The sequence below is a fragment of the Penicillium diatomitis genome, assembly GCF_028827545.1.
Source record: "Penicillium diatomitis strain IBT 30728 chromosome Unknown utg000010l_segment0_segment0, whole genome shotgun sequence".
NCBI lineage: Eukaryota > Fungi > Ascomycota > Eurotiomycetes > Eurotiales > Aspergillaceae > Penicillium > Penicillium diatomitis.
The window spans coordinates 1,525,591-1,552,654 of NW_026623182.1; the positions used below are offsets into that span (position 1 = coordinate 1,525,591).

At 51.6% G+C, this 27,064-nt stretch overlaps 12 protein-coding genes across 12 annotated transcripts; 4 read left to right on the forward strand and 8 right to left on the reverse strand.

Annotated features, from left to right (window-relative positions):
* Positions 1-227: 227 nt before the first annotated feature.
* On the reverse strand, positions 228-830 carry N7539_007539 (uncharacterized protein; the record flags this gene model as incomplete). The annotated part of the gene is made up of 1 exon (XM_056937140.1): positions 228-830. The coding sequence occupies one exon, from the start codon at positions 828-830 to the stop codon at positions 228-230; it is 603 nt and encodes a 200-aa protein (XP_056787939.1).
* A 696-nt stretch (positions 831-1,526) lies between these two features.
* Positions 1,527-2,921, forward strand: N7539_007540 (UDP-galactose transporter HUT1; the record flags this gene model as incomplete). The annotated part of the gene is made up of 2 exons (XM_056937141.1): positions 1,527-1,762; positions 1,850-2,921. 2 exons carry the CDS (start codon positions 1,527-1,529, stop codon positions 2,919-2,921), a joined length of 1,308 nt encoding a protein of 435 aa, XP_056787940.1.
* A 221-nt stretch (positions 2,922-3,142) lies between these two features.
* Positions 3,143-3,921, reverse strand: N7539_007541 (peptidylprolyl isomerase; the record flags this gene model as incomplete). The annotated part of the gene is made up of 3 exons (XM_056937142.1): positions 3,143-3,297; positions 3,476-3,578; positions 3,790-3,921. 3 exons carry the CDS (start codon positions 3,919-3,921, stop codon positions 3,143-3,145), a joined length of 390 nt encoding a protein of 129 aa, XP_056787941.1.
* A 519-nt stretch (positions 3,922-4,440) lies between these two features.
* Positions 4,441-5,552, forward strand: N7539_007542 (uncharacterized protein; the record flags this gene model as incomplete). The annotated part of the gene is made up of 2 exons (XM_056937143.1): positions 4,441-4,554; positions 4,914-5,552. The coding sequence occupies 2 exons, from the start codon at positions 4,441-4,443 to the stop codon at positions 5,550-5,552; spliced, it is 753 nt and encodes a 250-aa protein (XP_056787942.1).
* Positions 5,553-5,749: 197 nt separating this feature from the next.
* Positions 5,750-6,949, reverse strand: N7539_007543 (putative 3-oxo-5-alpha-steroid 4-dehydrogenase; the record flags this gene model as incomplete). Its single annotated transcript, XM_056937144.1, has 3 exons — positions 5,750-6,150; positions 6,254-6,764; positions 6,851-6,949. The coding sequence occupies 3 exons, from the start codon at positions 6,947-6,949 to the stop codon at positions 5,750-5,752; spliced, it is 1,011 nt and encodes a 336-aa protein (XP_056787943.1).
* A 2,621-nt stretch (positions 6,950-9,570) lies between these two features.
* Positions 9,571-9,780, reverse strand: N7539_007544 (uncharacterized protein; the record flags this gene model as incomplete). Its single annotated transcript, XM_056937145.1, has 1 exon — positions 9,571-9,780. The coding sequence occupies one exon, from the start codon at positions 9,778-9,780 to the stop codon at positions 9,571-9,573; it is 210 nt and encodes a 69-aa protein (XP_056787944.1).
* Positions 9,781-10,110: 330 nt separating this feature from the next.
* On the forward strand, positions 10,111-14,296 carry N7539_007545 (putative histone deacetylase complex subunit (Hos4); the record flags this gene model as incomplete). Its single annotated transcript, XM_056937146.1, has 3 exons — positions 10,111-13,780; positions 13,854-14,038; positions 14,102-14,296. The coding sequence occupies 3 exons, from the start codon at positions 10,111-10,113 to the stop codon at positions 14,294-14,296; spliced, it is 4,050 nt and encodes a 1,349-aa protein (XP_056787945.1).
* A 567-nt stretch (positions 14,297-14,863) lies between these two features.
* Positions 14,864-15,772, reverse strand: N7539_007546 (uncharacterized protein; the record flags this gene model as incomplete). The annotated part of the gene is made up of 3 exons (XM_056937147.1): positions 14,864-15,076; positions 15,170-15,509; positions 15,585-15,772. The coding sequence occupies 3 exons, from the start codon at positions 15,770-15,772 to the stop codon at positions 14,864-14,866; spliced, it is 741 nt and encodes a 246-aa protein (XP_056787946.1).
* Positions 15,773-18,305: 2,533 nt separating this feature from the next.
* On the reverse strand, positions 18,306-20,006 carry N7539_007547 (Protein RDR1; the record flags this gene model as incomplete). Its single annotated transcript, XM_056937148.1, has 1 exon — positions 18,306-20,006. One exon carries the CDS (start codon positions 20,004-20,006, stop codon positions 18,306-18,308), a length of 1,701 nt encoding a protein of 566 aa, XP_056787947.1.
* Positions 20,007-20,275: 269 nt separating this feature from the next.
* Positions 20,276-21,343, forward strand: N7539_007548 (nitronate monooxygenase; the record flags this gene model as incomplete). The annotated part of the gene is made up of 1 exon (XM_056937149.1): positions 20,276-21,343. One exon carries the CDS (start codon positions 20,276-20,278, stop codon positions 21,341-21,343), a length of 1,068 nt encoding a protein of 355 aa, XP_056787948.1.
* A 588-nt stretch (positions 21,344-21,931) lies between these two features.
* Positions 21,932-22,941, reverse strand: N7539_007549 (fungal specific transcription factor domain-containing protein; the record flags this gene model as incomplete). The annotated part of the gene is made up of 3 exons (XM_056937150.1): positions 21,932-22,506; positions 22,562-22,824; positions 22,895-22,941. The coding sequence occupies 3 exons, from the start codon at positions 22,939-22,941 to the stop codon at positions 21,932-21,934; spliced, it is 885 nt and encodes a 294-aa protein (XP_056787949.1).
* Positions 22,942-25,451: 2,510 nt separating this feature from the next.
* On the reverse strand, positions 25,452-26,234 carry N7539_007550 (40S ribosomal protein eS12; the record flags this gene model as incomplete). The annotated part of the gene is made up of 3 exons (XM_056937151.1): positions 25,452-25,576; positions 25,667-25,988; positions 26,232-26,234. The coding sequence occupies 3 exons, from the start codon at positions 26,232-26,234 to the stop codon at positions 25,452-25,454; spliced, it is 450 nt and encodes a 149-aa protein (XP_056787950.1).
* Positions 26,235-27,064: the final 830 nt, after the last annotated feature.

The window sequence follows — 27,064 nt, forward strand, 5'->3', positions numbered from 1 at the left end:
ATATACCCGGAGGTGATTGCGTATCCTAATGCCTTGTACATAGCTTCAACGTGAGCCCTCGTGTCCGATTTCCCCTTAGATTTTTTGCCACAGTAACTCTCGCATTCGCATGCGAAGTGATTGATTCTCCTCTGTGTGATGCGCATCCAATTGCGCATGAGGAAGGTCCGCCACCTCACTAGATTGCACAGATATGATGAACCGAACCGTCTCCCGTACGGCCTCGCTCAATTCTGTCTGGGCTTGACCTCACCCTCCTGAACGATGTAATAGACGACAGTACCGTCTCCACCCATATCCCTGTTGGTCATTGCCAACAAAGCGCGCCTGGTACCCCATGCTTTCGTGACTTGGGCCTCCCGCTTCTTTTCGTAATACTCGTCGAGCTTCTCCACCTTCCCCGAGTCTGCAGACCCCCGCGCCACCTCTGCGTCCTCGGTGACAGTGTTCTCCAGAGACGCCAATGCATCGAACGCAACTGCCATTCGCCGAAGACTCCATTTCTGTCCTTGCGCGGTGGGTATCACGAACATTCTCTCCGGCTGAAGATCATCCTCTGTAATGCTCTTCTCAAGCATGTACAGCTGCTCGTCGGGATGAGTATAGACGCGATGGGGCGGGATACCGGAGATCAAGGTCCGAGGGGTATCTTGAGGATTTTCAACTGTGCTGTCTGATGTTGTGACAATGTCGTGGGTCTGAAGTGAGGTCCAGAGGTGCTGATGCTGGAGATTATGCAGGATTTGAATGGTTGTTGCGGCCTGAGGATCGTCTGAGGCTGATTGCGACTCGATGAGTCGCGTGAGGGCCGAGGGATTCAATTGTGACATTCTGTGTGAATTGTGGGTTCTGGGCCAAGACGTGATCGTATCCGCGAGGTATAGTTCGTTTTGGATTCGTTAAACGTATAGCTGTCCCGCGATTTTTTCTCCGTCGCAACCAAATGCGCGGCTCAATTATTCCGTGGGGAGGGGCCCACCGCCTTCAAGTTGGACGTTTACCCGGAGACAAGACCAAGACCGCCTTTGAAGCTCGTGTTTATCAGTCCACGACTCGACACATCGTTTATTTGATGTAGAAATTTTGAACATAGCGACCTTGGAACAACGAAGATGCGTTGAATAAACGGAAAGCATCCCAAATGACCACTCGAATTTGAGAAGAAGCCACTCCTCAGAACACTATGTCCAGGCGACACTGAGATTGCGAATGTCTCAACTTATTATTAGGACATTCTTCAGGACTCTCCGGTGGGGCGATCGACAATCGATAAGGCCAACAAATGCAAAAGGCTAAACCCTGTGAACACATGGCATCATCTTGTCGCATAAGTTGTGGTTTTTTTCTCTACCCTCGCGAGCAGAGCGATTTGACTGTTATAATTCACGGATAAGGGTCTGGGTTGCAACTTCTGTTTCACAACTTTTTGCTTCTGCTCTTTTGACCGTCAATTCGGGTTTAATTCATATTTACCTTCTTGCATTTGCATTCTCTGGTATCGAGCTCGATCTCCTTCACCAGTCGCAATGGGTCGCCAAAAACAAACGATGCCACTTCAGCGCAGTCCCTCGTCGGAACTGATGCAGTCGCACCCTGACGGGCCAAGAGTTACAGAAAATACTGCAAATGGGCAATTATCCCATTCAGCAATCGCCAATGGCAAAGCTCCGTCTCAGGCGCCGGTCCCCATCGCTCAACCAACTGCCGATAGCCCCGGCTTGATGCAGCTGTTCATCTGTGTCCTCGGTATATATGCAGCCTTGTAAGTCGTCTTTGACAAGCGTGGACAATGAATTGCTTCGGTTTGACCTCGGGAATCAGTTCACTGACCAAGACTCCATTTGCACAGCCTATCATGGGGAGTCCTCCAAGAAGCAATCACGACGACGAGTTACCCCGTTCGGCCTGCCACGACCACCGAGCCTAACCCCCCGACGGAGCGCTGGACGTATTCCCTCGTCCTGAATACAATCCAGTCTACCTTTGCTGCAATCACCGGGTTTCTGTACCTCTTCTTCTCGACTCCGTTGGGTCAAGACGTACCCTCGATCTTCCCCACGCGCCGTATTCTCTTCCCCTTGTTGCTCGTCAGCATCTCGTCTTCACTGGCTTCGCCCTTTGGCTACGCCAGTCTTGCGCACATTGACTATTTGACTTTCATTCTGGCCAAGTCATGCAAATTGCTGCCGGTCATGGCCCTCCACTTGACGATTTTCCGGAAGCGGTATCCGCTGTACAAGTACATGGTCGTGTTGCTGGTGACTCTCGGAGTCGCAACGTTTACTCTCCACCACCCGAGCACAAGCAAGAAGGTGGCCGCATCCGCAGCCAAGCAATCCGGTTCCTCGGCATGGGGAATCTTCCTCCTCTCGATTAACCTGCTCCTGGATGGGTTGACCAACACGACGCAGGATCACGTCTTCACCTCTCCCAAACTCTACACCAAATTCACCGGTCCCCAAATGATGGTTGCGCAGAATGTTTTGTCGACCGCCCTGACAACCGCATACCTTCTGATCATGCCCCAGCTCTCTCAGAGTGGTATTCTGCACAACCTCCTGCCCATCCCTATTCCGCCATCCACAGAGACAGAGCTGTCCTCGGCCATTTCTTTCCTGTCACGACACCCCGAGGCACTGAAACACGTGCTTGGGTTCGCCGCCTGCGGAGCCGTTGGCCAATTGTTTATTTTCTACACATTGTCCCGATTCTCGTCGCTTCTGCTCGTCACTGTGACTGTGACTCGCAAGATGCTGACAATGCTGTTGAGTGTGTTCTGGTTTGGTCATTCGCTGAAACCGGGCCAGTGGCTGGGCATTGCACTAGTCTTTGGCGGAATCGGTGCCGAGGCAGTGGTGCAGAGACAGGAAAAGAGGTCCAAAGAACGGGCTCGTCTGGAAGCGGCCAAGAAAACGGAGTAAGACGATCTCAGCCTCTTCAGAGACCGTCCTCCACTGGTAGTGATACACATCCCTTTGTGCGACAGGGTCATGTCACCATTATATAGTACATATCAAACATCGCATATCAAACCAAGCCGCCGAGAGTCTCGATATTCTTGCCTTGAAACTGAAATAGCATGTGTTTGGTCATGAGATGCCATTAGTCTGCTACCTCGAGCTTTGCCTGCACAGAGCCCAGCTCACTTTCGTCCCTCGATCATGATGATATGATAACCAAAGCCCGTCTTGACCTCCTGGTACTTGGGCTTAGCAGTCGTACTTGGCTCCAGCTCAAAGGCCACCTTTTCAAACGCGGGATCCAGATCCCCTCTCGTCTTCCACCCGAGCGATCCTCCTGGAAATAAGGTGAGGTCAGAAGAATTCTCAGCAGTGATTATCAAAAAGGAGAAGGTGGTAGAGCAAATAGGGTGTCTTTTATTCTGTAGTATTTGTCTCTAGTTTCTGCCGGTCTCGGTTTCGAAGAAGAAGAAGGGGTGGATTGGGAGAGAATTTGGGGGATATACTACACGTACCTTGTCGAGCCTTATCTTCAGAAAATTCACGGGCTACTTCGTCGAATTTGGTCCCGTTCCGCAACTTTTCAAGAGCTTCTTCCTTTTTGGCATGTTTCTCGCACTGGAAGATTCACATCGGCCCAGTCAGTATCAGGAACCTTTGGTTGTCATTGACTGCCTTTCCCCCTCGTCGATACACTCTTTCAAACCGCGATCCACCGAGGAAGCGAAACCCTTGTCGGCGAGGGTATAATGATGCATGCTAAGCTCGAAAAGAATCCCCTCTTTCTCTGGAATATTCACAGCTCCAATATGTTGACTCCAGTACTGACCAGAATGTGTCGCACATTGATCGATTGTGCGCCCTTTACTTTGCCCTTGTCGTCGGCACCGGCATCTTTGCCTTTGCCTTTGGCGGCAGCGCCTTTCTTGTCACCACCCTTGGCGTTATTCTTGGGAGCCATATGGATTCCTGGCAAACTGGAATACGTTTTTCAAGGAAAACAATGCAAGAAAGATCCTTGCTAATTCTAACTTCTCTTTTTGCAAGGTTGACGACTCGCCGGACTTGAAAACAATGAGGTTTTTCCGGCGGGCGTTTCTGGCGATACCGGGTGGGGGGGTGTTGGCCCTGTGGCCTCAGGCAGAGAAGACGGAAGAACAAGCACGACGTAAGTGACAACCACGGTATGAATGAGTGTGGGGGAATTTGAAGTCGTCTTTTTTTTGGACAACACCTCCCACTTGAGTTTACCGAGAGAAGAAGCAATGGTGAATTCTTTTTGTCGAGAGACAGGTCTTAAATATATTCATTGACGTGCTCTTGGTACCAACATTGCCGGGCTTGTCACCCTGCCTTTCCCTCTCACGGTCAACCGCAGGCTGGACTGACAGAACGAATCTTACCATCTATCATCGTTACCTGGTGCTCCATCTGTTATCGTGCCTTTCTACACAGAGGCCATTCAGCTCAGGCTGCGTCGATGATGGCGATCTCGGAAAAGCTTCAAGCTGCACGCATCGTGTCCCTCCCCAATGATGCGTATTACATTCCCAATTTCATCACCGAGGAGGAAGAGGATCAATTTCTTCGAAAGGTAAGCGTGCATCCTCCCTTACTATCTATCCTCTTGTCCACGCAAAGAGACCAATCTCGCGACATTGGACGTCGAAGCCAGCGCACAATCCCAACCAGGAAGCTCCAGAACAGACACATGTAGTTCATAGCACCACCCTCAACAGGCTGGAAGCCAGATGGGAGGCCGACCAACCACTCAACGTCGGAAGTACCAGGACGCACCTGAACCCAGCATCCAGTTGAAAATTGAAACACCGATGAGCTTGACACGTTGAACGGAGGCAAAATCAACTCCATTGCCCTGCACAACGGGCACACAGTCCTCAAACTACCTAGTCTAAAGTCTGAACCAACCCATCTTCTCTCTCCCCCATCTAGATCTCACACGCACCACTGCCGCGCTGGACTCAATTGACCCACCGACGACTCCAAACCTGGCCCTCGTCTCTGACCAAGACCAACACCCTCCTCTCCGCCGCCCTTCCACCCTGGCTCACTTACCCCGTCATCGAGCCCAAATTCACCGAGCTGGGCATCTTCGCCGAGTCTCCGCACGCCGCGCCAAACCACGTCCTCATCAATGAGTACCGACCGGGTCAGGGGATCATGCCGCATGAAGACGGACCGGCGTATTATCCGCTCGTGGCGACGGTGAGCTTGGGAGCGCCGATTGTCTTGGATATTTATGATAAAAAGCTGGAGAGTGCTGGGGAAGATGGCGATGCCCGAGAACGAGTGGATCGTGCCCAGGTCCGGTTTAGGATTCTGCAGGAGCCGAGGAGTTTGTTGGTGACTCGTGGCGAAATGTATACGGGGTATTTGCATGGAATTGCGGAAAAGGTGGCCGATGAGGATTTGGGACCAGATACGATTTGTAATTGGGACTTGTTGGGGGTCCGGGATGGCTTTGCGAGAGGATCTTATGAGAGAGCTACGAGGACGAGCTTGACGTATCGGGATGTCTTGAAAGTGGCTAAGATGGGCAACGCTCTGAAAGTTTTGGGTGGGAAGACATAGGGTGCGCCTGGACGGAAATCCCAAACGATCCTGCACTGATGCGTATCAGGCTCACTCTTTTGCTCAATGTTGCCCCTGGGTCTCTTCTCATGTATATTTCGAGAGAAGCTTGCTCCCCGCCCGGTTGGCCAATTGACCTCCGTGACTCGAGCTCGATGGGGTCGGAGCCATGATGGATCAAGGTTGCTGACCGATCACTAGACGACGTACGGGATCATCAACCATCGATCCTGCACCGCCTGCCGACCAAATTTTTGCATGTACCAGATCTTGGTGGTTTGCGCCGTCAGCCCCAGATTGACCACCACAAAGATCAGACAACTGAGCATGGTCTTATTAACGACTTGCCCGGGAGGCGCGGCAAGATATGTAAGAGACAGGTAGATGACACATTCGGCCCCGTAATGCGGACACACGACTCCGCGAAAAAGTGGGTGATCCGGCAGTGTATACTTCTTCAGCGAGAAGAGGAAGTGATGACAGTCGTGCTGGAGTCCAGACGCAATGAGGAATAACGGGACGCAGGCAAACGTTCGCAACGACGGAGCGTTTGTGAATTGGAAATCGGCCAGGGTGAGACTCGATGTGAGGATTGCGCCTACAAATCGAGGAGATGTTAGAAACAAAAACACAGGCTTGATCTTTGATCTTGTCAAGGGAGAAGCTCTTGGGGAGTCTCTCGCGCGCCTTGTTCTCCATACCTGATCCTTCAATCCAGATAGCGATGCCCACTGCGATATAATGCACCACGCCAAGCAGCCAGTGTGCAATTCCCATTTTCGAGGTCGACGGTTTGGCGAAAATGAGACATTCCCACAACCGCCGAGAGCCTTGAATCGCGAGGAGAATCCAACAGATGAGCACCTGCGTCAGGGTCATGGACTGGTGCAGGTGCTCCTCACTAATTCGCGACACAATGCATTGGAAGACACGTCCGCGGCAGCATAATTGAATTGCCCAGAATACCGAAGATGCCATGGAGGCGACATAGAACTGGGTGAAATAGCTATGCGGCACCTGCCAGGTCGCGAGGTAGTCTAGAAACCCGATTCCGGAAGGAGAGTCTTGCGCCTGAGACTCTTTTGGAGATTGCGCGTCTGGTCGAGACGAGTTGGCACCATCGGCCTGTGCGTCTGGCGGAGTGGTTGTCGCGCGCGGGCCATAGAGGAGGAATCGATCTCGTAGCGAGGAAGGGAGACTGATGGAAATTGTCTGTTGAAGTTGACCTTGATTAGCTCTTTGCGCGAACAATCGCAGTCCCGTCGGAAACAGATGAGGCGCAACTTTGGTGGCCGTACCGTAGCAGCAGCGAGGAGAAAGAACGCGCGCAGCGCATCGACCGCGTCCATGTGTGCTGTATTCAAGGCTTTGTCGACATACGACAAAACGTCGGGCATGATGCAGGTGGCTCCTTGCATGTGCAAATTGAGTCGAGTGCGGAAGCAAGCCCAACCGAGTCACCTTACTTCGATTGGCGACGCATCAAGTGTATACTTCACGCTAAATGAAGACACCACCGTTGACGGACGTTCACGTTCACGTTGACGATGACAGGCCAATTGGAGACGGGGGCCTGGAGACCTCGGGAGTTGGGGGCAGAACCAGAACACAACGGGACCGAAAGAGCAGCAGTCCGAAAGTGGGGGGACCTGGCGATGGTACAAAGTACAAGTACAGTCCTGTGCATCATCATCCCTGTAGACTGTAGAGTGTAGACTGTAGAGTCCAAAGAAGTGTGAAAGTGTGACTTCTGAAGTGGGATTGCCATCTGTAGATCCATCAAGTGGCCATGGGCGTCATCCACCAGGTAATCATGTTTCCACTTCTTCGCCTCGAGGACTAGACCGAGTTCACGTTGAATAGTTCGTTCCTGAGGACTCCGGAGTCGACAACCCACTCAACAGCACCCACTGCAGCCCTTGTACGGTGGTACTTGGGCCGACTTCCCCTCGGAGCTCCCGCCAGCTTCCAACTGATCGAGCTTGGTTGCTCCAGCCGCCGAGAGTGGGTTGAGTGGGAAGTGGACCTCGACGAGCCACGGGGCGCAGGCGACGACTCGAGAAAAGCTCGACAAGTTGAGAACTCAAGCGGATTCCGTTGTGGGAAATCAATGGGTGGGCAACCTAGGCATGTGACTCTCACCTACAGTCGTGGATTCACGAAATCGGGTCCAAGTTGCCGACGGAGTAACAGTAGTACTAAACTTACGGACCGTAGTAGTGCTATCATCTCACTACGGATTCTGGAGTGAGGTGCACCTTCAAGTGTCCATTGCTCCAATGCTCTAGTTAGCTTTCGAGTTAAGGAGGAAGTAGGTGGTAGTAGTACCTACATACTACCTACATATGTCCTATGTAGGGAGTAGGTACTGTATTGTAAGGACTGCATGACTGTTTACTTGATGTGGCGGGGATCACCATAACCCATTTCCACAATGGGACCGGGAGGCGAACTTCGGCTCGCGACTTCTGAAGACCGATAGTAGTGATCACTGATGAGTGACAAGCGATAGGGACCAGGCCGGATGCTGAATGGCCGCATCGAGCTCGATCGCCACCTTACAGAGAGAGGCTGGCCCTGCACAGGGAAAACGTGGAGATTGGAGAGTCCTACTGTGTCTTGAAACCTCATGTTCTACTGTGTGATGAGTCAAACAGGGCAAACATCCCTGATGCGAGCCGATCCGCTCCCTTTCGAGTTTCGACGAGTGGCACATGATTCGGTTGACAAAACTTGACAACAGATACTTCAATACAAGACAGTATCTTGGTCGCCAGGTACAGGTACCCTTGGGCTTATGTATGTGACTGTGTCAGTGTGGATTGCGCAGGGAGAAGCTTGGGGGTTCGCAACTCGCAAGAGCTCTAAACAAGCGGGCGGAGGACGGCTGAATGCTAATAACTACTACTATCAGGTACTACTACTTTTACCTATCACGTAATCACGCAGCTGCGTCTTCGGTATTGTCGAGGACTCGGACAAATCGTATGTTTCTTTGGTGCCTGCAACATGAGACTCAGTCCATGGCCATATGCAGAGTTGCATACGGTCATCATTCAAATCATGGCGCTGATCCGTCACCCCATCACCCTCGAAGTGTAATCTTTCCAGTCCCCGACTTCCAGAACTGTGTGAGCTGCGGTCGATTCCATCACCATTTCCCCGGTAAGAAGCTAGCATCTCTTTTCGCCGTGCGGCTGTCCATGGCTCCATCCTGCTGTGGCTGTGTGGTATATCTACTGATCTTTGTCGTGAGCTGACGGTTGAGTGATCATTTGCCTTTATCTACTGTATCTACCTTGGTACCTGCTAGGAGGTAGTAGTGAGATCGTAGATAATGGATATAGTAGTAGAGAGTAGATAATGGATATAGTAGTAGATAGTAGATACAGCACAATTGGGGCACTACCATCTTACCTATAGTGGTATCTACTGGAACAGTACATTAACGACATACTACATCCGATACTACGACTCTGGGGAGTTTCGTACTACTCGAATCCTTATCAGTTGCTAGAGTCGTACCCGAACCCGAACACTGTCTCTCCGTCGTCCTGCACACGAGACCATCCAGGACGATATGCCGGGGTCTTCGCAGTCTCCGCTTTCCCATTGCCTCCCCAGTGAAACAGGGGAATGACAACAAGTTTGTATCGGGAGAAGTCCAGCATTTGGAGCCATCATGCAAGACGGAACAGAGCTCGAACTACCTGTATTCACGCCGTCGACCATCGACCGTTTATCTACTTCACCAGTTCACTCGCCCCCCAACCCGCAATGTTCGGTCCTGTCCAGCCGTCCACCGACCCCAAGTCCAAGCCTGAAGATGGAATTGTTGGACGATGATTCACCGCGCTCGATCTGCCCAGTGCCCACCCCCCCCCCCCCGTTTCCTTGTTCACCTCTCTTCCCTCTCCTCTCTCTCTTTCCCTTCTTCGTCCGCTTCCTTCTTCAATCGATCCCCTCGTCAGCGCCACCTCCCCCAAATCCTCCTCTTTCCCACTCCCTCCATTCCTCTTCAAACCTTCTGACCCGTTCTGGTCCATCCACCGCCGACCAATCTCTTTTCCATCTCTTTTGGTCTGGGTACTTCTTCTGTCTCTTCCTGCGAATCTTCCGCATTCGACTCGCCCCCTCCAATTGCATCCGTCACCAATTCCTGCTCCCTCTTGACGCTCTCCCCGAGTCGTTTCCTCCTCGTGGCCGCCACAACCACCACCAGCATCATCATCACCACCACCACTACACCACCACCGTTCGTCTTTCACGGTCGCTGTTGACGAATTTGGGGTCTCTGGAGTACCTGTGCTATCCTCGTATACTTACGAAGAAAAGCCGTGTCTGTCTGCTGTTTCAATTAGTGACCCAACGAAAGGACAACTCAACGCCACTCCTAGTCTTCGCATTCGTGAATCTGCCCACCCGCCGTACGCTCTCAGGATCGTAACCAGCGTCTGCACATTACTGCTGGCGTTGCTGGTCTCCGAACGGTCGCACAGACCTGTTGCGTGCTTCCCAAAATGACGAGCGGAATCTATTCCAATCGAGTGCTATCGCTATGAGTGATGTTGACCCTGTCTCTCTCTCCGCTGCCTTGGATGTCGGTCGCAACAATACGCTCGCGGTGGTGAAGCAGGATGGCGAGGCCGATTCACGGTCGAGGGATCGACCCTCGTCTCCCGATCGGAAGCCTCCGAACGCCAACTCCTCCGCTCCTGCTCGCTCATCCACCACCAACCCCACTTCTGATGCAGCGACCGCGCTGAAACCGGTTATCTCTACTCAAACCGCCTCACCCCGTCGAGACAGCGCTGGATCGCACCACCCGATGGGAGCAGCGGACAAGGACGGGATGGACCCCCTCAGTCCCAAGGCAGATTCAGAGGCCGAGACCATCATTCAATCGGGTCGAGAATCTCTCTCCCCCGAAAAGAAAAGAAAGACCATCCGCCATGACCCTCACCGTCGAGCCGTCGACGGACTCGACAGCTCACATCGGAAGAGACCTCGTCTGGATTATGATGACGACGAGCGGCCAACACGGGCGCGAAGCCCAACCGATCGAGGATACTCCCCAACATCGGTGGTGAAGGTGGAAAAGGTCGACGAAGGACCATCGGGGCCGGAAGATGTGAGGAAGGATGTCAGCAGCGGCAACCTTGAACCTGGAAAACCGCGCAATCACCGAAAACGTAGTGTGAGTGATAACCCTGGCGAGAAGAGGGAGCGTCATCGTGGTCAACAAGGAAGCGAGAGCCGCGATATCAAGCACCCGAGTCACACCCGTGTGTCACGCCCGCCTGCAAGCTCTCGTTCGGCTTCACCTGGACGACCGTCCCATCACCGCTCCGCATCCGGATCAAACGTCGCCGCCAAAAAGAAAGCTCCCACGCCTTTAATCACTGGTTTCCCACGACAAACTTCGGAGGACCGAGTGTCAAATTCTTCGTCAACGAGCAGCTCGCCGCTCCCTAGCGCACATGCTCGCAAGCCCGGATCCAGTGTGGGTGCATCGGCCTCGAGACACCTGGGCACGAAGAAATTGCGAGACAAGAGTGGCCGCACCCCCCTTGCGCGCGCTTGCGCAGACCGCAAGTTCGATCAGGTAGTTCTGCGGTACAATGAACGACCGGAGGATTTGAATGTCCCGGACAACGCAGGCAACACCCCTCTGCAAGTCGCCTCTCTCAATGGCGAGGAGCAGATTGTCAAATTTCTTCTGGATGCGGGCTGCGAAATCAACACGAAGAACATCGACAAGGACACGCCATTGATCGATGCGGTGGAAAATGGAAACGTGGAGGTTGTGAAACTTCTACTGGAAGCGGGTGCGAACCCTCGGACTGTGAATGCCTCAGGTGATGAGCCCTATGAGTTGGTCCCTACGGACCTCAAGGATGACGAATATGACGATATACGAAAGATGTTAGCGGATGCCAAGGCCAACTCTCGCCCTTGTCGACGCTCGGAGGAGCAGCAGGCGGCACCTGATCGGCCTCCTCGATCCCGTCGGGCATCTGTTGCCAGTCCCTCGCGAAGCCCACCCCCGATGGCCAGCACCACTGGCCGGCGAAAGACCGGACGAAGTGAGGCCACGCGAAATGATCTCCTGTGGACGCAGCCGACTTCCGAGAATCTGCGGGAATTTGCGGCCAAAGGCGATGAGCAGGGCGTGGTCAGCATTCTGAACATACTTCAAAAGGCCGACAACGCGTCTCTCATTGCCGCTGCCAAAGGAGGCCACTTCGACGTCCTCTCCTTGATGTATGCCATCGGTGACGCTGATGCTGATCCGAACCCGCTTCGGGGGTCCGGCCACAAGCCTGGATACAATACCCCCATGCTCGCTGCAATCGGTCGGGGTAACATGGATAGCATTCAACTCATCCTTGGTCAGCCGGGCTTTGATCCCACGCGGCGGCTTTTTGAAGACAAGACGTATTACGAACTCTCCCGATCTCGACAGGGAGAGAATTGGGAAGAGGAATACGACATACTCAAGAAGGCGTATGAGAATTACATTGGTCCGGGAAAGGGACGCAAGGATGGATCCTCTCCCCGCCGAGCCCGTGCTACGGACAAGGATGAGAAACGCAATGGTCGGCGAGACTCATCCTCACCCGTTCCACGCACCAAACGACCAAACGACGCGAGCCCCAACGCCAACCGTCAACGACTACCAAAGGATCATGACATCTCTGCAAAGGAAAAACGTCGTGAAGAAAAGAAAGCCGCAGTTCCCAGCGGCCGCCCCAAGGCTGTTTCACACGAAACACGGGATGGGCGAGACCCGCACGATTATGCTCTCGCCAGTTCCGATCATGATTCCAGTCGCCCTGATTCTAAAAAAGCCAAACATGCGACTTCTGTTCGGCGAGGCAGCGAATCTAGTGGTGTTGCCAAGACCGATGAAGTCCGTAAGAGGCGTCTTATCGCTGGACGTCGGCCGCAGGACGGGGATCGGAGACCAAGCTTGGCTGCCCAAGATTCTCTTTCCAGCCACGAAGAAAATGTGCGGCCTCAAGAAAGCCATCCCGACTCTTCTCTTTCCCTAAAACGCATTCGTACGGACACTTCGCCTGAGAGATCTCGATCACGTGATAGAGGTGGTGACGATCGTCTGTCACCGGAGGCGCGGAAGAAGAAGCGCCGTGTGCTGGCTGAGGAGAAAGCGTCTAATCTCACAAATGGAACACCCCGGAAGGTGGAAGAGGTGAACGGGCACAAAGCCCAGCAGCCTCGGCCTAAGGAGGAGACCCCCGAGACGACCCACCGCAAGCTTACTGAGACGTCGAAGAAACCAGCTGCTTCGTCTCTCAAATCGGAACAAGTTTCACGTCTCTCTCAAGATGTCTTGCCACACAAATTGAAAGAACGCGACCTGATTGACAAAGTCAGTGAGCCAAAATCATCGCCCCCTGTCTCCGAACACCGCTCTCTATCCGAAACCTCCAAGGAGAAGGCGCGAGCTGAAATGGTGAGCGAGCATCGACGTCAAATGGAGGCGAGGAAGGCGGAGGAGGAACGCCTTGCCATGGAGAAGCTTCGTATAGCAAAGGCTGAAGCTGAAGCAGAGGCACAACGGGCTCGACTGGCCAAGGAGAAGGCGGAGGCTGAACGTGCGGAACAAGCTGAGCGGGATGCCCAAGCCGAACGAGCGGCGCAGGCCGAGCGCGATGTTCAGGCCGAACGAGCTGCTCAGGCCGAACGAGCTGCTCAGGCCGAACGAGCTGCTCAGGCCGAACGAGTTGCACAGGCAGAGCAAGCTGCGCAAGCCGAAAAAGCGGCAGAGGCAGAGCGAGCTGCGCAAGTCGAAAGAGCCGCGCAAGCTGAACGGGATGCACGGGCTGCCCGCGAGAAGGCTGAAGAAGAAGAGCGCAAGCGCCTCGAGATGGAACAGCGCCGTGCCAGACAAGCAGAGGACGAGCGCCTGAAGAAGTTGGAGCTTGAGAGGGAGCGGGTGGCCAAGTTGCGACGTGAACAGGAGGCCGAGGAGCAACGACGTCGAGATGCCCTACCAGGTCGCCTTCGGGCTTCTGCCTATCTTGTCGGAACGCATGATCCCCGCGCTCGAAGTCACTCGTGGCTCAAGAATTTCCTGCCTTTGGTCACTGTTGTGACCCGGCAGCTTGACGCCGGCTGTGCGGTTGAGGTCGCCGACGAGAAGTGGATCCCTAATTATTTGGTGGCCCCCCTGCTGGCTACGAATGACTTTCAGCTTTCTGACTGTGAGATACGCCAATGCTGTTCATCTTTTTCTCCAAAGAGGCCAGGCTAACTCAATGATGTTTCCCTTGACAGATGCCAGCTGGGAGAAGCGAAAAGCCACTGAAACTCAACGAATGAACCTCTGGCGGTGTACACGGCGGATGCTGGTGTATACTGACGACCCTAGGTACCACAGTGCGTCCTTTGGTGACATTATGCGATTGGATTGCGAGACCAGACCAAAGTATTTCGCTTTAGAGCATGTTTTCTGGGTCAAGGTGAGTTTCAAATTTGGTTCCTGATCTGTCCAGAATATCCGCTTATCGAAACCACGACCATAGCTCTCCGATTTCATGGACATCGTCCCACAGATCCCTCATCTCAGCGGCCTCGAGCTCGATTGCATCAGCATGCACCTTGACCCCGAGCCACTCGCAGACTCTTCCCCACAGACCAACGGTTCAGCGACCAGCCCTGATGCTGTAGCAACCAACGGTGCTGGCGTATATAATGGATTTGGCCATGACCATCCTTGACCAAGTACATATTTTTGGTTTTCAAGCGCGACCTTGCTATCTTTACTTTCCAGGCTCTTCGCATTGGCATTGGGCGCTGGCGCAATTGACACCAGTAATGCGACGGGAAGAACGGATTTCGATTGTATGATTATGATACCTTCTGTGTTCGTGCAACGAATTCATTTTTATTGCATCCACAGTGCTTGCATTCACAGTGCCTTTTCAAGTTTGGCCTCTTCATTTAGTAGCATAGCATGCGCGCTCAGAGGGTTGAAGTGGACAGATTACGCCGAAGCCTTCTTTCTCAGTTGTGCCACTCATCCCTTGATGGATACCCTCATTCACTTCGTCTTATCTCATTTCTACCATGTCTTTATTGGTCAGAAACTCTATCCCGACTGTGATTGCTCGGGATGTTTTTGAGTTGTTGGGCCTCGCCTGGCATTCTTACATCCGATCAAGCAATTTCCCTGTTCAGACTATTGACGTGTCACATTTCGGCGACGCCGGCGAAAGAATGAAGAGTGTACATGATAATATTCCCACCAGAGACGATCAGATTTGGTTTCATGTTTCATGACTGAGCTATACTTCATCGCCACATTGAAAATCCGGCACAACGAATCCGAACAAGCTCTGGAAATTGAGAGCTCCCATCGTAGATGTATCGGCCATGCCGAATTCCGGCGAGACAGGGTAGTGTAGATAGTCTCTTGGTTCCCAGGTCTCCATGATGTTCGGACGATAATCTGTACTTCCATCGCCACTGGTTTCCTCCCTGTTGAGATCAGTCATGTTCTGTTGAGAAACCGGTTCACGTCAGCGAAATCTGTTGGGTTGATGACGCTTCTTTTTCATCTCAATACAATGTCTTCATAAGTACCGACGTACCTCAGTAGCCGTCTGCGAGGGCCAGGAAAGTGCCACGTCGACTCCACCGAGGGATTCCTCAGCTTGCTGCTGATGCGGCAGCTGCTGCTGTGGCGGCGGCGGCGGCGGCTCTTGAGTCGATGTGGAGGCAAAGTCCCTGACGTACTGTCTTGCAATCTGAGCGAATTCAGTGAGCAATGACGCAGGCAGAAAGCCACCTGATTTGTAGTCGAGTAGACTGAAATGACCAGCTACGACATCCAGCAATGACAGGTTATCTCGCGTCTCTGGATGCGTCGGGTTGTGCACGATGAAATCGAACAGAATGAACAAGGCGGCAAGTGGAAGGACGGCCAGAATGCTACATCAGTTTCTTGAGGTCAGTGATTTTTGATCTCGGATGTTCTTCGCAGAATCAAGGGTCTCTTTCTCTCACTAGATCGGTGTGTGTGCCGCAATTTCAATGTTCTTGCTTTCCTCCACAATCGCACGAGCTGTGTCCATGAGTAGGCGTTTGCTTTCCTCCTGTTGACTGTACTGATCTTGTCTGCAAATGTGCATCTTCAGTCTGGCCAGCGCAATGACTAAACCGTAGTAGTGATAGTTGGTCCGGAGGACAATCATCTTGAAGCTATGTTGAAGTGAGGATAGATGTGAAGATGGATACGTGCCACCTTCCTTGCGGCCTAACGGTCTCCCAGGTCTGAATTCCGCTGGTATATTTAGTCGCCAACGCTCCAGGCGGGACTCGATTATGTCAATCGCCTGGTGAAGGGAATCGGTCGACTGTATAGATGCGCTTGCAGAGAAGAGCGATGTGTAAGCTTGGGACAATACTCGACTGAAGCCGATCGCTGAAAGAAACCAATTGCAGTTCCCTGTGATTGACTCTGGGACCTCAGGGATCGGACATCCGATGTCATAGTCAGGAATCATCTGGGTACGTTGGTCAATACTTGCTGGCGCACGCCTCATTGACAATGTCAAGCTTGGATCTTGGAACAGCTGTGAGAAGTCTACTCACCGAGCCTTTTTGAAAATTGAACCCCATTTGTTTCTCCATGAAGTAGACTACCCAGAAGGTTCTGTAACATGTTGCCCTATGCCTGGAGTCTCCGATGCCCAGCTCTCGGTGATATCCTAATAATTGAGCCATTCGCGTTGCTTCTGTAAGAAGCACTTCGTCAATCTGAAGGCAGCACGTGCTCATCGCGAAAATGGACTAGATGACAGAGCGCGAAGTTTTTTTAGTTCTCCCTCGTGTGTCCGGGACCCAGCTTCTCTAAGAAGAGAAATTCATTTGCTTACCATAGCGACCAGCGCCTGTACCATGGAATTCAGTCTTCGATCATTCAAGTGCAGTACTAGGGATGAATGACACTTACCTGAAGATTTATCAAAGTCGCTCTCGGAGCTATGATGTCTGAAATCAGGCCCAGGGCTACCTGGAAAAGCTTCCAGGCTTTACCGCTGCCCGGGTCAAAAGCTCCACCTTCATGATACTGACATCCCAGTGCCATGACAGTGTAATACAATGCGGTGAAAGCGTGACTTGTGGTCAGGTGAGTCGCTAGATCAGGACCAAAGACCTTGTTCTCAAAGTCCAGGCGGTCCAGAAAGGGATATATCGGATGAAGCTGTTGAAAATAGGCTGATCATCGAATTCATGAACAAATGGTTAGCAAAGGAGAATGCGAAGCCCAGGAGGTTGACAAGCACTCACAATCAATGTAGGACTTGGCTTTGTCAAGCGGGACATGCTCGATGTCTGAGGGCGTTCTGAAGGTGATGGAGGATATCGAGGACGGACCCTGAGCAAGAAGTCGGGTTCGAATAACAGACTCGATCGTCTCCACCAGCTCACTTAGCCGGTCATTTCCCAGCCGATGAGATAGGGATCGAATTCGGCGCTCTGAAAAGAATGCAAGACTGGATGTAGTTACTTTCGCAAGGGAAATGTCAGTCCATAAATTGCAACAATCTCCACTACTAAAGAACCTTACCATCGTGCTCAGGGGCCTTTAAGAAGCTTGATCAGTATTTCGGAACATCATGCCCATATGAATTGCCTCTCGACTTACTATCAGCAGAGAGGAGTTGTCTCTGAGCACTCCCGTAGAGCCATGATTCTGAAGCATGCGATCCATAAAGACGGGCGATAACCCAAGTTGCGCAGGGACCCCTTCAATTGGGGTCCCTGAACGCGAATTTCCATGCGATATGACCCGTTCACTGTCATCGACTAAGGGTTCATGAGATCCACTACCTCTGCATGTCACTGTGATCCAGCATTATTAGATCGATGCAACCACTTTTGCGTCGAGATGAACACTTACAGCTCACTGCTGAGTGTTTCACCCTAAGCTTACGCTTGTTCTGGGTAAAATGGCAGGCCTCATTTCGCTTCTACGGCGATGCATCGACCATGTGTCAGTGTGTCAACCTCTGAGATTGTCGATCTTGGGCTTACAGCGCAATGGGTGCATCGAGAATTCTGTCCAGGGATCACTAATACCAGACGGTGAGAAGTGCATTTCACATATGGAGTATTTGCCCTTTGGTACACCGTGTGAACGTACTAATACATCGAACCTTGCGGCTGCGACATCGGTCGCAGGACTTGCATGGCTGCGATTCGAGGCCTCGGCTTTCTTCCTTGGTGACCATGGTAATCGTTGTGACTACCAGCGAGAGGTCTGTGAGGTAATCCCGGATGTATTCGGTCTCGATATGAACATTCGGACGTTACGCTCGTCAAGCAGAAGTGTAGCTAGCCATGGGAGGCGCGGCGCGACAGCCAGGTTCGGTGGTCGGGAGAGGTGGGCTTCGGTGTTCGGCAAGACTCCACACGTGGACTCCGCACGGCGCAGTCCCCTTCTTTCTGTTGGCTCCACAGTCGCCTCCGGATACTTTACGGCCATGTTGTTATTATCCACTTGAAATGGTTCAATGATGCACCGGTGAATGGCTGATCGCCACTTTGAGAATAGCCAAAATATACAGTCTGGTTCGCTGCCAAGTGTCCAAGCCGTTTCACTCATCTACGGCCCAAGGCACGCGCGTGACTGTTGTACGCTGGCGGTCCAAAGACAGATGGTTACTTGATCGTCAATCAATGTGGTGACATTTCGCAATTGTCGCAGTGCATCGTAAATCTTCAGTCAGAAATACCAAAGAAGGATGAGCTCTGTATATTTGCGCCAAGGAATTGATCGAGATCCACCCTCTGAAGACCTGGCAGGTCAGCGACTAATGCACCTAGCCAGGAGTACTCTTCTGAGCTGGGGTCAATGTACGGGGTAGAACCAAGAGAACCGTCATTTCGACGTTCTAAGAGGGTCTCGCTAAAGATCGCCAGATCGTCTTTTCGGCGTTGTTGATGCAGCATGACAAGTAAACAGGCGGTGTTGTAAGCTTCCCTCATCGTCTCAGTATCCCAAGTATTGGCAACCATTTTCACGGTCTCCATCGCCTCCGGAAGCATGGCTAGGGATGGACGTGTGTCCATGACGAGAAGAACACAGATGATGTGAAATGGCACGTTTGCAGCATGGTGCCACGGTGAAAAGCTGGCAACCATGCTCCGAGCACTCTGCAATCCTAATTTTAAAAGGCTCAGTACCTCTGCTGCAGCATCGGGTGAGATGTTCAAGTTCTGGGTATGAAGACGCCGGAGGATGCAAAGAACCAGATTGCACTGCGCCATGACTGACGGAGGCTGAGTGTGATCGCTTCGCAACAAATCTGAAAGAGCAGAGGTCAAGTCTGTTTCGTTCTTGGTCTTGCTCGGATCAAGGCTGAGAGACACGGGCAAAAGCCGAAGAAGCTCAATGGTCAAGTCACCCTGCCTAGGGGATGGAAGTGTAGGCAGCTCATTGTTCTGAAAGGAGACTCGAGACAGGCCAAGATCGTAGGAAGTCCATACGTTCAAGTGGTGCGCCATACCAACGATCCGCCTCTGGATATCTGTGTTGCCTTGCACTCGAGCTGGCAAGACCGATTGAGGCTCTGGATGGAGCCCTGCTGCTTCTATGAGGTGCATCAAAGTGGAGCTTGCGATCCATGTTGAGTGCGGTGTGTCTGTCATACGCAGGTAAATTGAACGTAGAGTCCAGCCTGTCAAGAGGTCAATCGAGGGAGGACCCGCGAGATTTTGCATCTCCAAGATGTGGCGCGCTGTCCGCACAAGATGCAGCTCAGGAATAGTCGCTTGCTGGTTGGAGAAGAAACAACCAATAGCCACCACACCCGCGATGGTACTGTCGAAGATGTTCCATAATTCTAAGCGGTTCCAACGAAGAGCAAGCCGCTCGAAGAACACTTGTGGATCCATGAATCCATAACACGGGTGCACTTTGTCGAAGTAGATCTGAGCTTTAGCCTGCATGTCTTCGAGCGTCATGATCTCTACGATCGGCACCGTCAAGACAGATGGCATTGGAGATGCACATGCTCTGGCGCCAATGTTCCAGCTAAATAAGTTGAGCTTAGGTGCTCTAGCCGGATCGATTTTGAGGCCCAGCTTCCTGACAAATGCGGCCCCTGAGTTGGCTTCGAGGCGTCGAACAAGCTCGATGCGATCTGTGTCAGTGGGTTTCGATGTCTGGACAGTCTGAAGGACGGGATTCTTCTGTACAGAAGTACGATGAAGGTCCACTTGAGTATCCGGCGTCGTGGCTCTAACTTTTCGGGATCGACGACGGCGACGAGCGAGGTAGTTACATTCATATCCCCATGAGATGCAAGTGCAGCAGGGATCCTGTCCATCGCATTTTCGCTTGCGCTCCCTGCACGGAATACAAGCCACCAAAGCGCGCCTCCGTCTGGAAGTTTCCAAAGCCTCCAAGGGCCTCTCCATCATGCACTCTGTGAGCACCGTGGCTCAGATCCGCTGAATCACTGAGGGGATCAAGATGTACAAGACGCTGGGTGTTGCGGGTGTTGCGGCACTAGCGGGTGGAGACGTAATCGTATCGAGTGCTCTCCGTCCATCAGCTCATCCCTCATGCCTCGGCTCAGCTAAGAGATTCTTACATTGTGAACCAAGCCGATGAGAGCATATCAAGGGGGATAATTTCTCGCTGTTTCTGATCTTCTCCGTCTTGACAGTTAAGTCTTCCAAAGAAAATGGCCACAAAACTCCTGTCACGCTTTGCTTGGGCTACCAGCCCTTTCATTGTAAGCGCTCCTATGCGTGTTATGTCCAGTCCAGCCCTGGCATTCGCTGTATCTCAGGCAGGCGGTTTGGGCTTCATTGGCCCCGGAGCTAAGACGCAAGACACCGAGACCGATCTTGAAGAAGCAAAAAAGCTCGTGGAGAAAGCCAAGACCTCGTCGAATTCCTTTGGGGAATCTTCGCGCGGTGATCAGCCAACATTACCGGTGGGTATCGGCTACCAGTTGTGGGGAGACGACATCGAAGTCGCCGTCAGAGCCATCGAGCGCTTCAGACCCTGTGCTGCGTGGCTTTACGCTCCAAAGAACGGTCCACAAGATTTTGACGATTGGTCCCGTCGAATCCGACAAGCATCACCAAAGACCGAAATCTGGATTCAGATAGGTACTTTGGCAGAGGCAAGGCAACTTCTTCAAAATTCAGAAAAGCCTGATGTCGTGGTCGTCCAGGGAGCAGAGTCGGGAGGCCATGGACGGGCAAAAGATGGACTTGGCTTGATGACCCTGTTCCCTGAGGTCGCAGATGTCATGAAGGGGAGCGAGATCAATCTATTGGCGGCTGGAGGCATTGCCGATGGGCGAGGAGTTGCCGCCGCCCTGTGTCTTGGGGCGTCGGGTGTCGCGATGGGCACTCGATTCCTAGCTGCGACTGAGGCTCGAATCAGCAAAGGATATCAGGAGGAGATCGTTCGGGCTTCAGATGGGGCCGTCTCGACGACACGAACCTTGTTGTATAACCACCTTCGGGGTACCTTCGGATGGCCTCCGGAGTACAGTCCAAGAACTATTATAAATAAATCATATGAGGAGCACACGGCAGGACGGGCCTTTGACGATCTCAAAGCGCTGCACGACGAGGCCTTGAAAGGCGGGGATAGTGCCTGGGGACCAGAGGGTCGAACAGCAACGTATGCAGGAGCTGCCATCGGCCTGATTCACGATGTTGCGAGCGCAGGCGAGATTGTCCATCACATTCGGGAAGAAGCGCGCAGCAGGTTGCAGTGTCTGGCTTCAGACTAGGAGTCGCCATGCACCACGTGTGCACTTCAAGGCCGATGATACCTCGCCATCGATGTCTCGAAAGTGGCCGATACGACTCGAAAGCAGACAATTGGGTCAAGTTGAAATACATGTGTGTTAGATGTTCATTGTCGAGGAGGCACACTTTGCTAGCCCAAGACCGACATGACTTCACCATCATCTAAATGAGAATCAACTTTCCACTTACCAAGTCATGACCAAAGCCTAGGCGATGATCAGTGTTATTTGGATCTCATACGTTTCGAGACGTCTTTAGAAGTCTTCAAGGTGTAAGAACTGATAGCAATGTGTCGATGATTGCTCTAGATTGATTACTGTTGACGGCAGTGTCCAGCTCAATCTCAAAAAAAAAAAAAAAACCGATGAGACAAGCCGCTCACCGAACGTAGAACTCAGGAAGATGTCAGGTCTGTCGAAGCTTTTCAGCTTCCATGGAAGTTAAGTCCTAGTTTAGGTCAGGTATTCAGACTTCGAAAACTTGAATCACTGCGTGTCTTATGTTAATACTAGGTCCATATAGTACATGCGAGAGTAATATGCGATGGAAGACTTTCAATCTCCCAAGAATTATAATGAGCCGAAAACATCCATCATCCATAGATCGTCCAGGCCATTCATCGGAAGAGTCTCATCCAACATCGGAGGATTCGAAGCATTAAGTGTATCGTCAAATCCTCGGGATTGTGGACTGGGAAACCAAGCTTCTATCAGTTTTGGCTCCCATCCTTCTCTGATGCACTGAAACATGGTCGATGCCTTTTCAAAAACATTCCACTCCGATTGATGAGGGACTGCGAGGTGGGTTGTGGACATTTTCATCCCGTAGGTCATTCTGTTGAGGTATTCGAGGAGGTTGGCAGTAGTTCTCACAAAGTTCCTGTCCCAGGCAGGATCATCCAATACCGACAGTCGATACAAGCTAACGAGGGCCCGTGAAAGTTGACCAAATATCGTGTAAGGGAATGCCATGTACTCGGTGGGACGCTGAGATAGCCAAAGATCCAACCAGGTCTTTGCGGCTTGAAGAGACGTATACAGACTATCAAGCCTCTGGAGATCAGGCGTATTAGGTGTAGAAGGTGCCCGCATGGCAATCTCATGAATTACGAGCTCGGTGGTTGCAATATGAAAGAGGATAGAGTCTGGCTTGGTCAGCAAGAAGGCAACGCAAATAAACCGTATTACCACGAGACATACCATCGTTTCGTAAAGAGCCAGGGATCGAGTCTTTCACGAGATTGAGTTGAGATTGGAATGCTTTGATATAGAAGTAGGGTGCATGGTGACCATCTCCATCCCGTTGGAGATGATAGGCCTTGTCCATGACGAGACTCAGTTTGACCAAAGTCACCAAACGTTCGTCTTCGGGACACTCCCTAGCATTGGTTAAGGCAGAGAGCGATTCTTCCATGTGAGGTGTCCATCGAAGCGCATCGATTTTCGACGTCGTTAAGGCGATACTAGAAGTAATGAGAATCTGTTTCAGTGGGGGTTCGATGGAATCTTATCCCAGGTGTGTCTTGTCCATACCTTGCGGTGATGAGATAGCAACCTAGCACCGCTCTTCGCTCTTCCATGGTTCTTGAAGTTGGTGTGTTCTGCTTGAAACCCACGGCACATTTAAAGGCTTGCATAGTCGATGGCTCCGTCGGAATTGGTTTGTTTATTCCCAGATCGCAAACTAGACCCATAATGACGTGAGGGTAAAGAATCTGCTGATGCCTTCCAGAGTACGTGGCCCTGCAGTAACAGAGGTCAAAAAAGTTATGCTATTCACAACAGGAGTTGAACCTACCACGAAAAGAAAGTCATCATCCCTAGTAGAATGTCCATACTTGGAGCAAAGTCGATGAGTATCTTTTGGTGAATGAAATCGGCTAGCTTTAAATTGATGGATTCTCTTTGCAAGCAGTGTGGACTGGTAACTGCCATTATAGAGAGCCAGAAGAATGGTTTCTCTTGTCGAAGTTGCTGCGAGGTCATGTAGGAAGGAATGTAGGCAAATGGAAGGTTTTTGATGCTTTCCGTTCGAAAGAAACTCAGCATTTGCTCGGCGTTCTCTGGCGATATTGGTATACTGCTACAGAGGGTATCCAGAGCCTGGGGACTTCCACCTAGTGCGGTTGTCGCTGGGGGAGTCGGAATGCCGTCAGAATTCGCAGTTCGCGAGGAACCATCCTCTCGGCTTTGAGGTACCTGCGGGACAGTAGTGGGGAGAGCAAGTCTTGATAAGCCGGGGGTGTCTGTAGAGGGTTCATCTCGTAGAAGAAGTGACATCAAGCTGTCAAGCTTGGCTTCCAGTTGGGCCGTCTTAGACGTAGAAGCGCGCCCGTTTCGCTTTCGTACTGTAGTAGATGGTCGACAAGTTTTCTTGAGCCTTTGGCATCTGCTTTTGTTGTAAGTTCAGGCTGTCCTCATGAGTATCGTTCTCGCAGCTCACCTTTCACAGCCTGTGCCTGCGGCTAGCTGAAAACATTTGCTTTTCGCGTGGGAACAATTGGCGCAGGCACGTCCGTAAGGTGCTGGAGTGGTATTCGGAGGCGGACTGGAAGCCATTCTCAAGATCGTACTGGCACTGGAGTCTCAGTTTGGGCTGTAGTGAAGGTTTTAATGTTGGTTCATCGAGCCGGCCTTGGATGAAAAATATTCCAGGGACAAAGAAGAAGATGGACAAGCACGATTGACGTTTCATAGAGCTTGTCGAGCATAGATGCCTATCATGCTGATCGGTTGAGACCGAGATGTCAAAACCCGAAACCCGACCGAAGGAACTCTTGTCGCCATGGAATCGGGCTAAAGGCTGGTATCAAATTGACCCTTACTGGGCGCAGTACTGGTACAAATTTCAAGAACTGTTAATGCATTGAGTTTTGTATTGTTCTGTACTAGTAGTATTTTCTACTCGATGTATGCAGAGTGCAGAGAGAGCCTTAAGGTAATTACTTCCAACAATCATCGAACATCCAGGTCAAGGATCTTGCACCCGCCGATATACTGCTGTGCCAGCGACGATCGATGAACATCCCTCATTCATGTCAAGTCCTAGGTTCAGACTTTTTGGGGAAAGAAGCAACCCAGCAGGATAGCTTGAAGAACCTAGAAGTGCAAAAATCTAAGACCATCAGACGTGAATCAAGTCTCAGTAGTTCAAGAAATATTGATAGCGCGCCAAGCAATTTAACTGTTGACTCAGAACAACTAGCTAACTGCAGTTAGGTACTACTAATAGTCTACTACTTAGTTACCTACACTGATATGATGCTATCTGAGGTTACTGGAATGACCGGGCGGAATTCGGGATTCGCAACGTTCGCGAATTCCGTAGTGTCTAGCCTCCAGCTTGCGATTGGAACAACCCCTGGACACTGTACAGGCAACAATGTTCACATTTCAATTGATGGTTTCGAAATTGCGGTATAAGCTACCATTTTTTGATCAGCGAACTCTACTGTACTAAGTACTGTGTCATAATGACTCTCTTGTTGCGCACTATCATAATGAAGCTACAGAATCCGCTCTGATCTTCCATTCCCAGTACGACTGCAATAACTCCCTCTTGTCAATGAATTACTTCGACCCCTTAGTTGCTATTGTTTTCCCAACAGAGAAGACAATTTGGAACTATATTGTCTACAGATCCTGCAATCGGCAGCGTCATGAGGCATATGCGAGACCCGCCGGCAGCCCAGGAAGCTGTATCATGGCGTGAAGATCACATGTCTTGAGTACGAAGCTTAAGCAACCAGAAATAGATCTACGAAGACAACCGGATATCTTGTCATCAATTCATCGTGATTTGTATTCAGTAGATAACGGAGCCTCAAGTGCTACATTGCTTTACCCGAGCAAACGGGTCAAGAACAGAGTTCCGCCAACAAACATCCAATTGACCGCGAAACCCATATCAAGAAGACCCAGGCTCAAAAGCTGGGTACCTCATAGGTCAAAAGATTCGTAAACCGATCGTGTGGACAATTCGGCGGGTGCTCAACAGGCCAGCACCTGAGATTTCCGTCCCCTGATAGACCGATCGCACGACGCATGTCCGATTTCCATAGTGATGGGTATAGCGCGGGAAGTGGCGCATTTACTGCTCAGTCTGGAAGTAGTTGAGGAGAACGGAGCGCTCCTGGCTGTCCTCACCCCAGTCCTTGACGACGACGCAAGAGCAGTTGACGACCTTGCGGGCGTTACCCTCACGGTCAAGGGTGCCTATTTAAATTGCTGTTAGCCAAACGTACTTGGACATACTGCGCGCGCACAACACTCGCAATCACGAGGCATCATTGACGAGTGACTTACAGAGACCGACCCACTCGCCGAGCATCTTGCCATCGGGAACCTTGATCAGAGGAATCTTGTGCTCGGAGCAAAGAGCGACAACGAGCTTCTTGTAGGCCTCCTCCTCGCAGCCCTCGTTGAGGACACACATGTGGGCCTCACGGCGGTCGAGGGCCTTGGCAGCCTCACGCAGACCACGGGCAAGACCATCGTGGATCAGGGAGATGCGGAGGACACCCTTAAGAGCGTCGAGGACGGACATCTGGCCGGAGCCAGCGTCAGCGGAAACCTCGACCTCATCGGCGGCGGCAACAGGGGGGTTCTGGATCTCTTCTCCGTCCGACTATTCGACACAGTGTTAGTGTTTACCCTTGCGCGCGCAGATTGTGACGGGAATACGATCTGGATCAGCGAGCGATTGTTCGGCGGCCCAGACAACGTAGCTCACAGTCGCACCCATCGTCGAGGACCAGATACGGCTGTGAGCCACATGTCGATGCCGGTAGTCCATGGAGACTCTGATGATCAATTCCTCGTGACGCCAACACCGCTGCGACTATGTGGTTGATCTGGATCAGGAGCGTACCATTTTGTTGTTTTTGAATGTTCGATTGAATGTCGAATTCTCCTCGAAGAGTTGGCGTTAGTCGAAAAAAAACTTCGGGCTGGACGAATTTTGGTGGGGATATCCACCCATTCGGCTGTGTGTGTGCCCTACGCTTATGTCAGTGTCATGTGATCTGGAAATCAACCCGCTGACGGCAGAATGCATCTTGTACTAGAAATGACACCATACCGCCTTTAAAGGTAGTTGCATCGATTGGGTTTGGGTCTGGGTTTTATTGAAATATTCCTACCGAACTAGTATCACATTGCCTTGATTATGGTGCTGCTAGGTTCTAATTAAAGTTGGGAATTGGTCAGGGAGGTAGCGAGTGTGTAGAGGATGTAAGCAACTACCGAATATCGACTGTCGCTTGCGCTATCCCATTCAGATTATGGACGACTGACATTACCCTAGAGTCCGCCCGCCTCTTCCAATACGCTGAATGTTGGCCTTGATGCCAGCCGAAAACCTATGCGTATTTGGGCTTGGCAATCAGTTTTCAGTCTCGGAGAGAGCACATATGGATTGATTCTTCCGATTACAAGTGTTCATGCGAGTTAGGACCTATATCAAACACACCTAAAGCCGTTCATACTCAAGGTCCTTGGAGCTACCTCAAGTAGTACTGTTTGAGCTGAGCTTCACCTTGGAAATAGACTAAAGAGGACTGAAGCGCTGATTTGTCTGCTTGCTTCCAGTGCTGGGAAGGTGCTGGCTGGGAGACGAAGTAGATAGAGGTAATCACATGAATTCTGAATCTGCATTGACAAGCTCGGCGCTCGATAAGGTTCACACATGCGCGGAGAGAAATT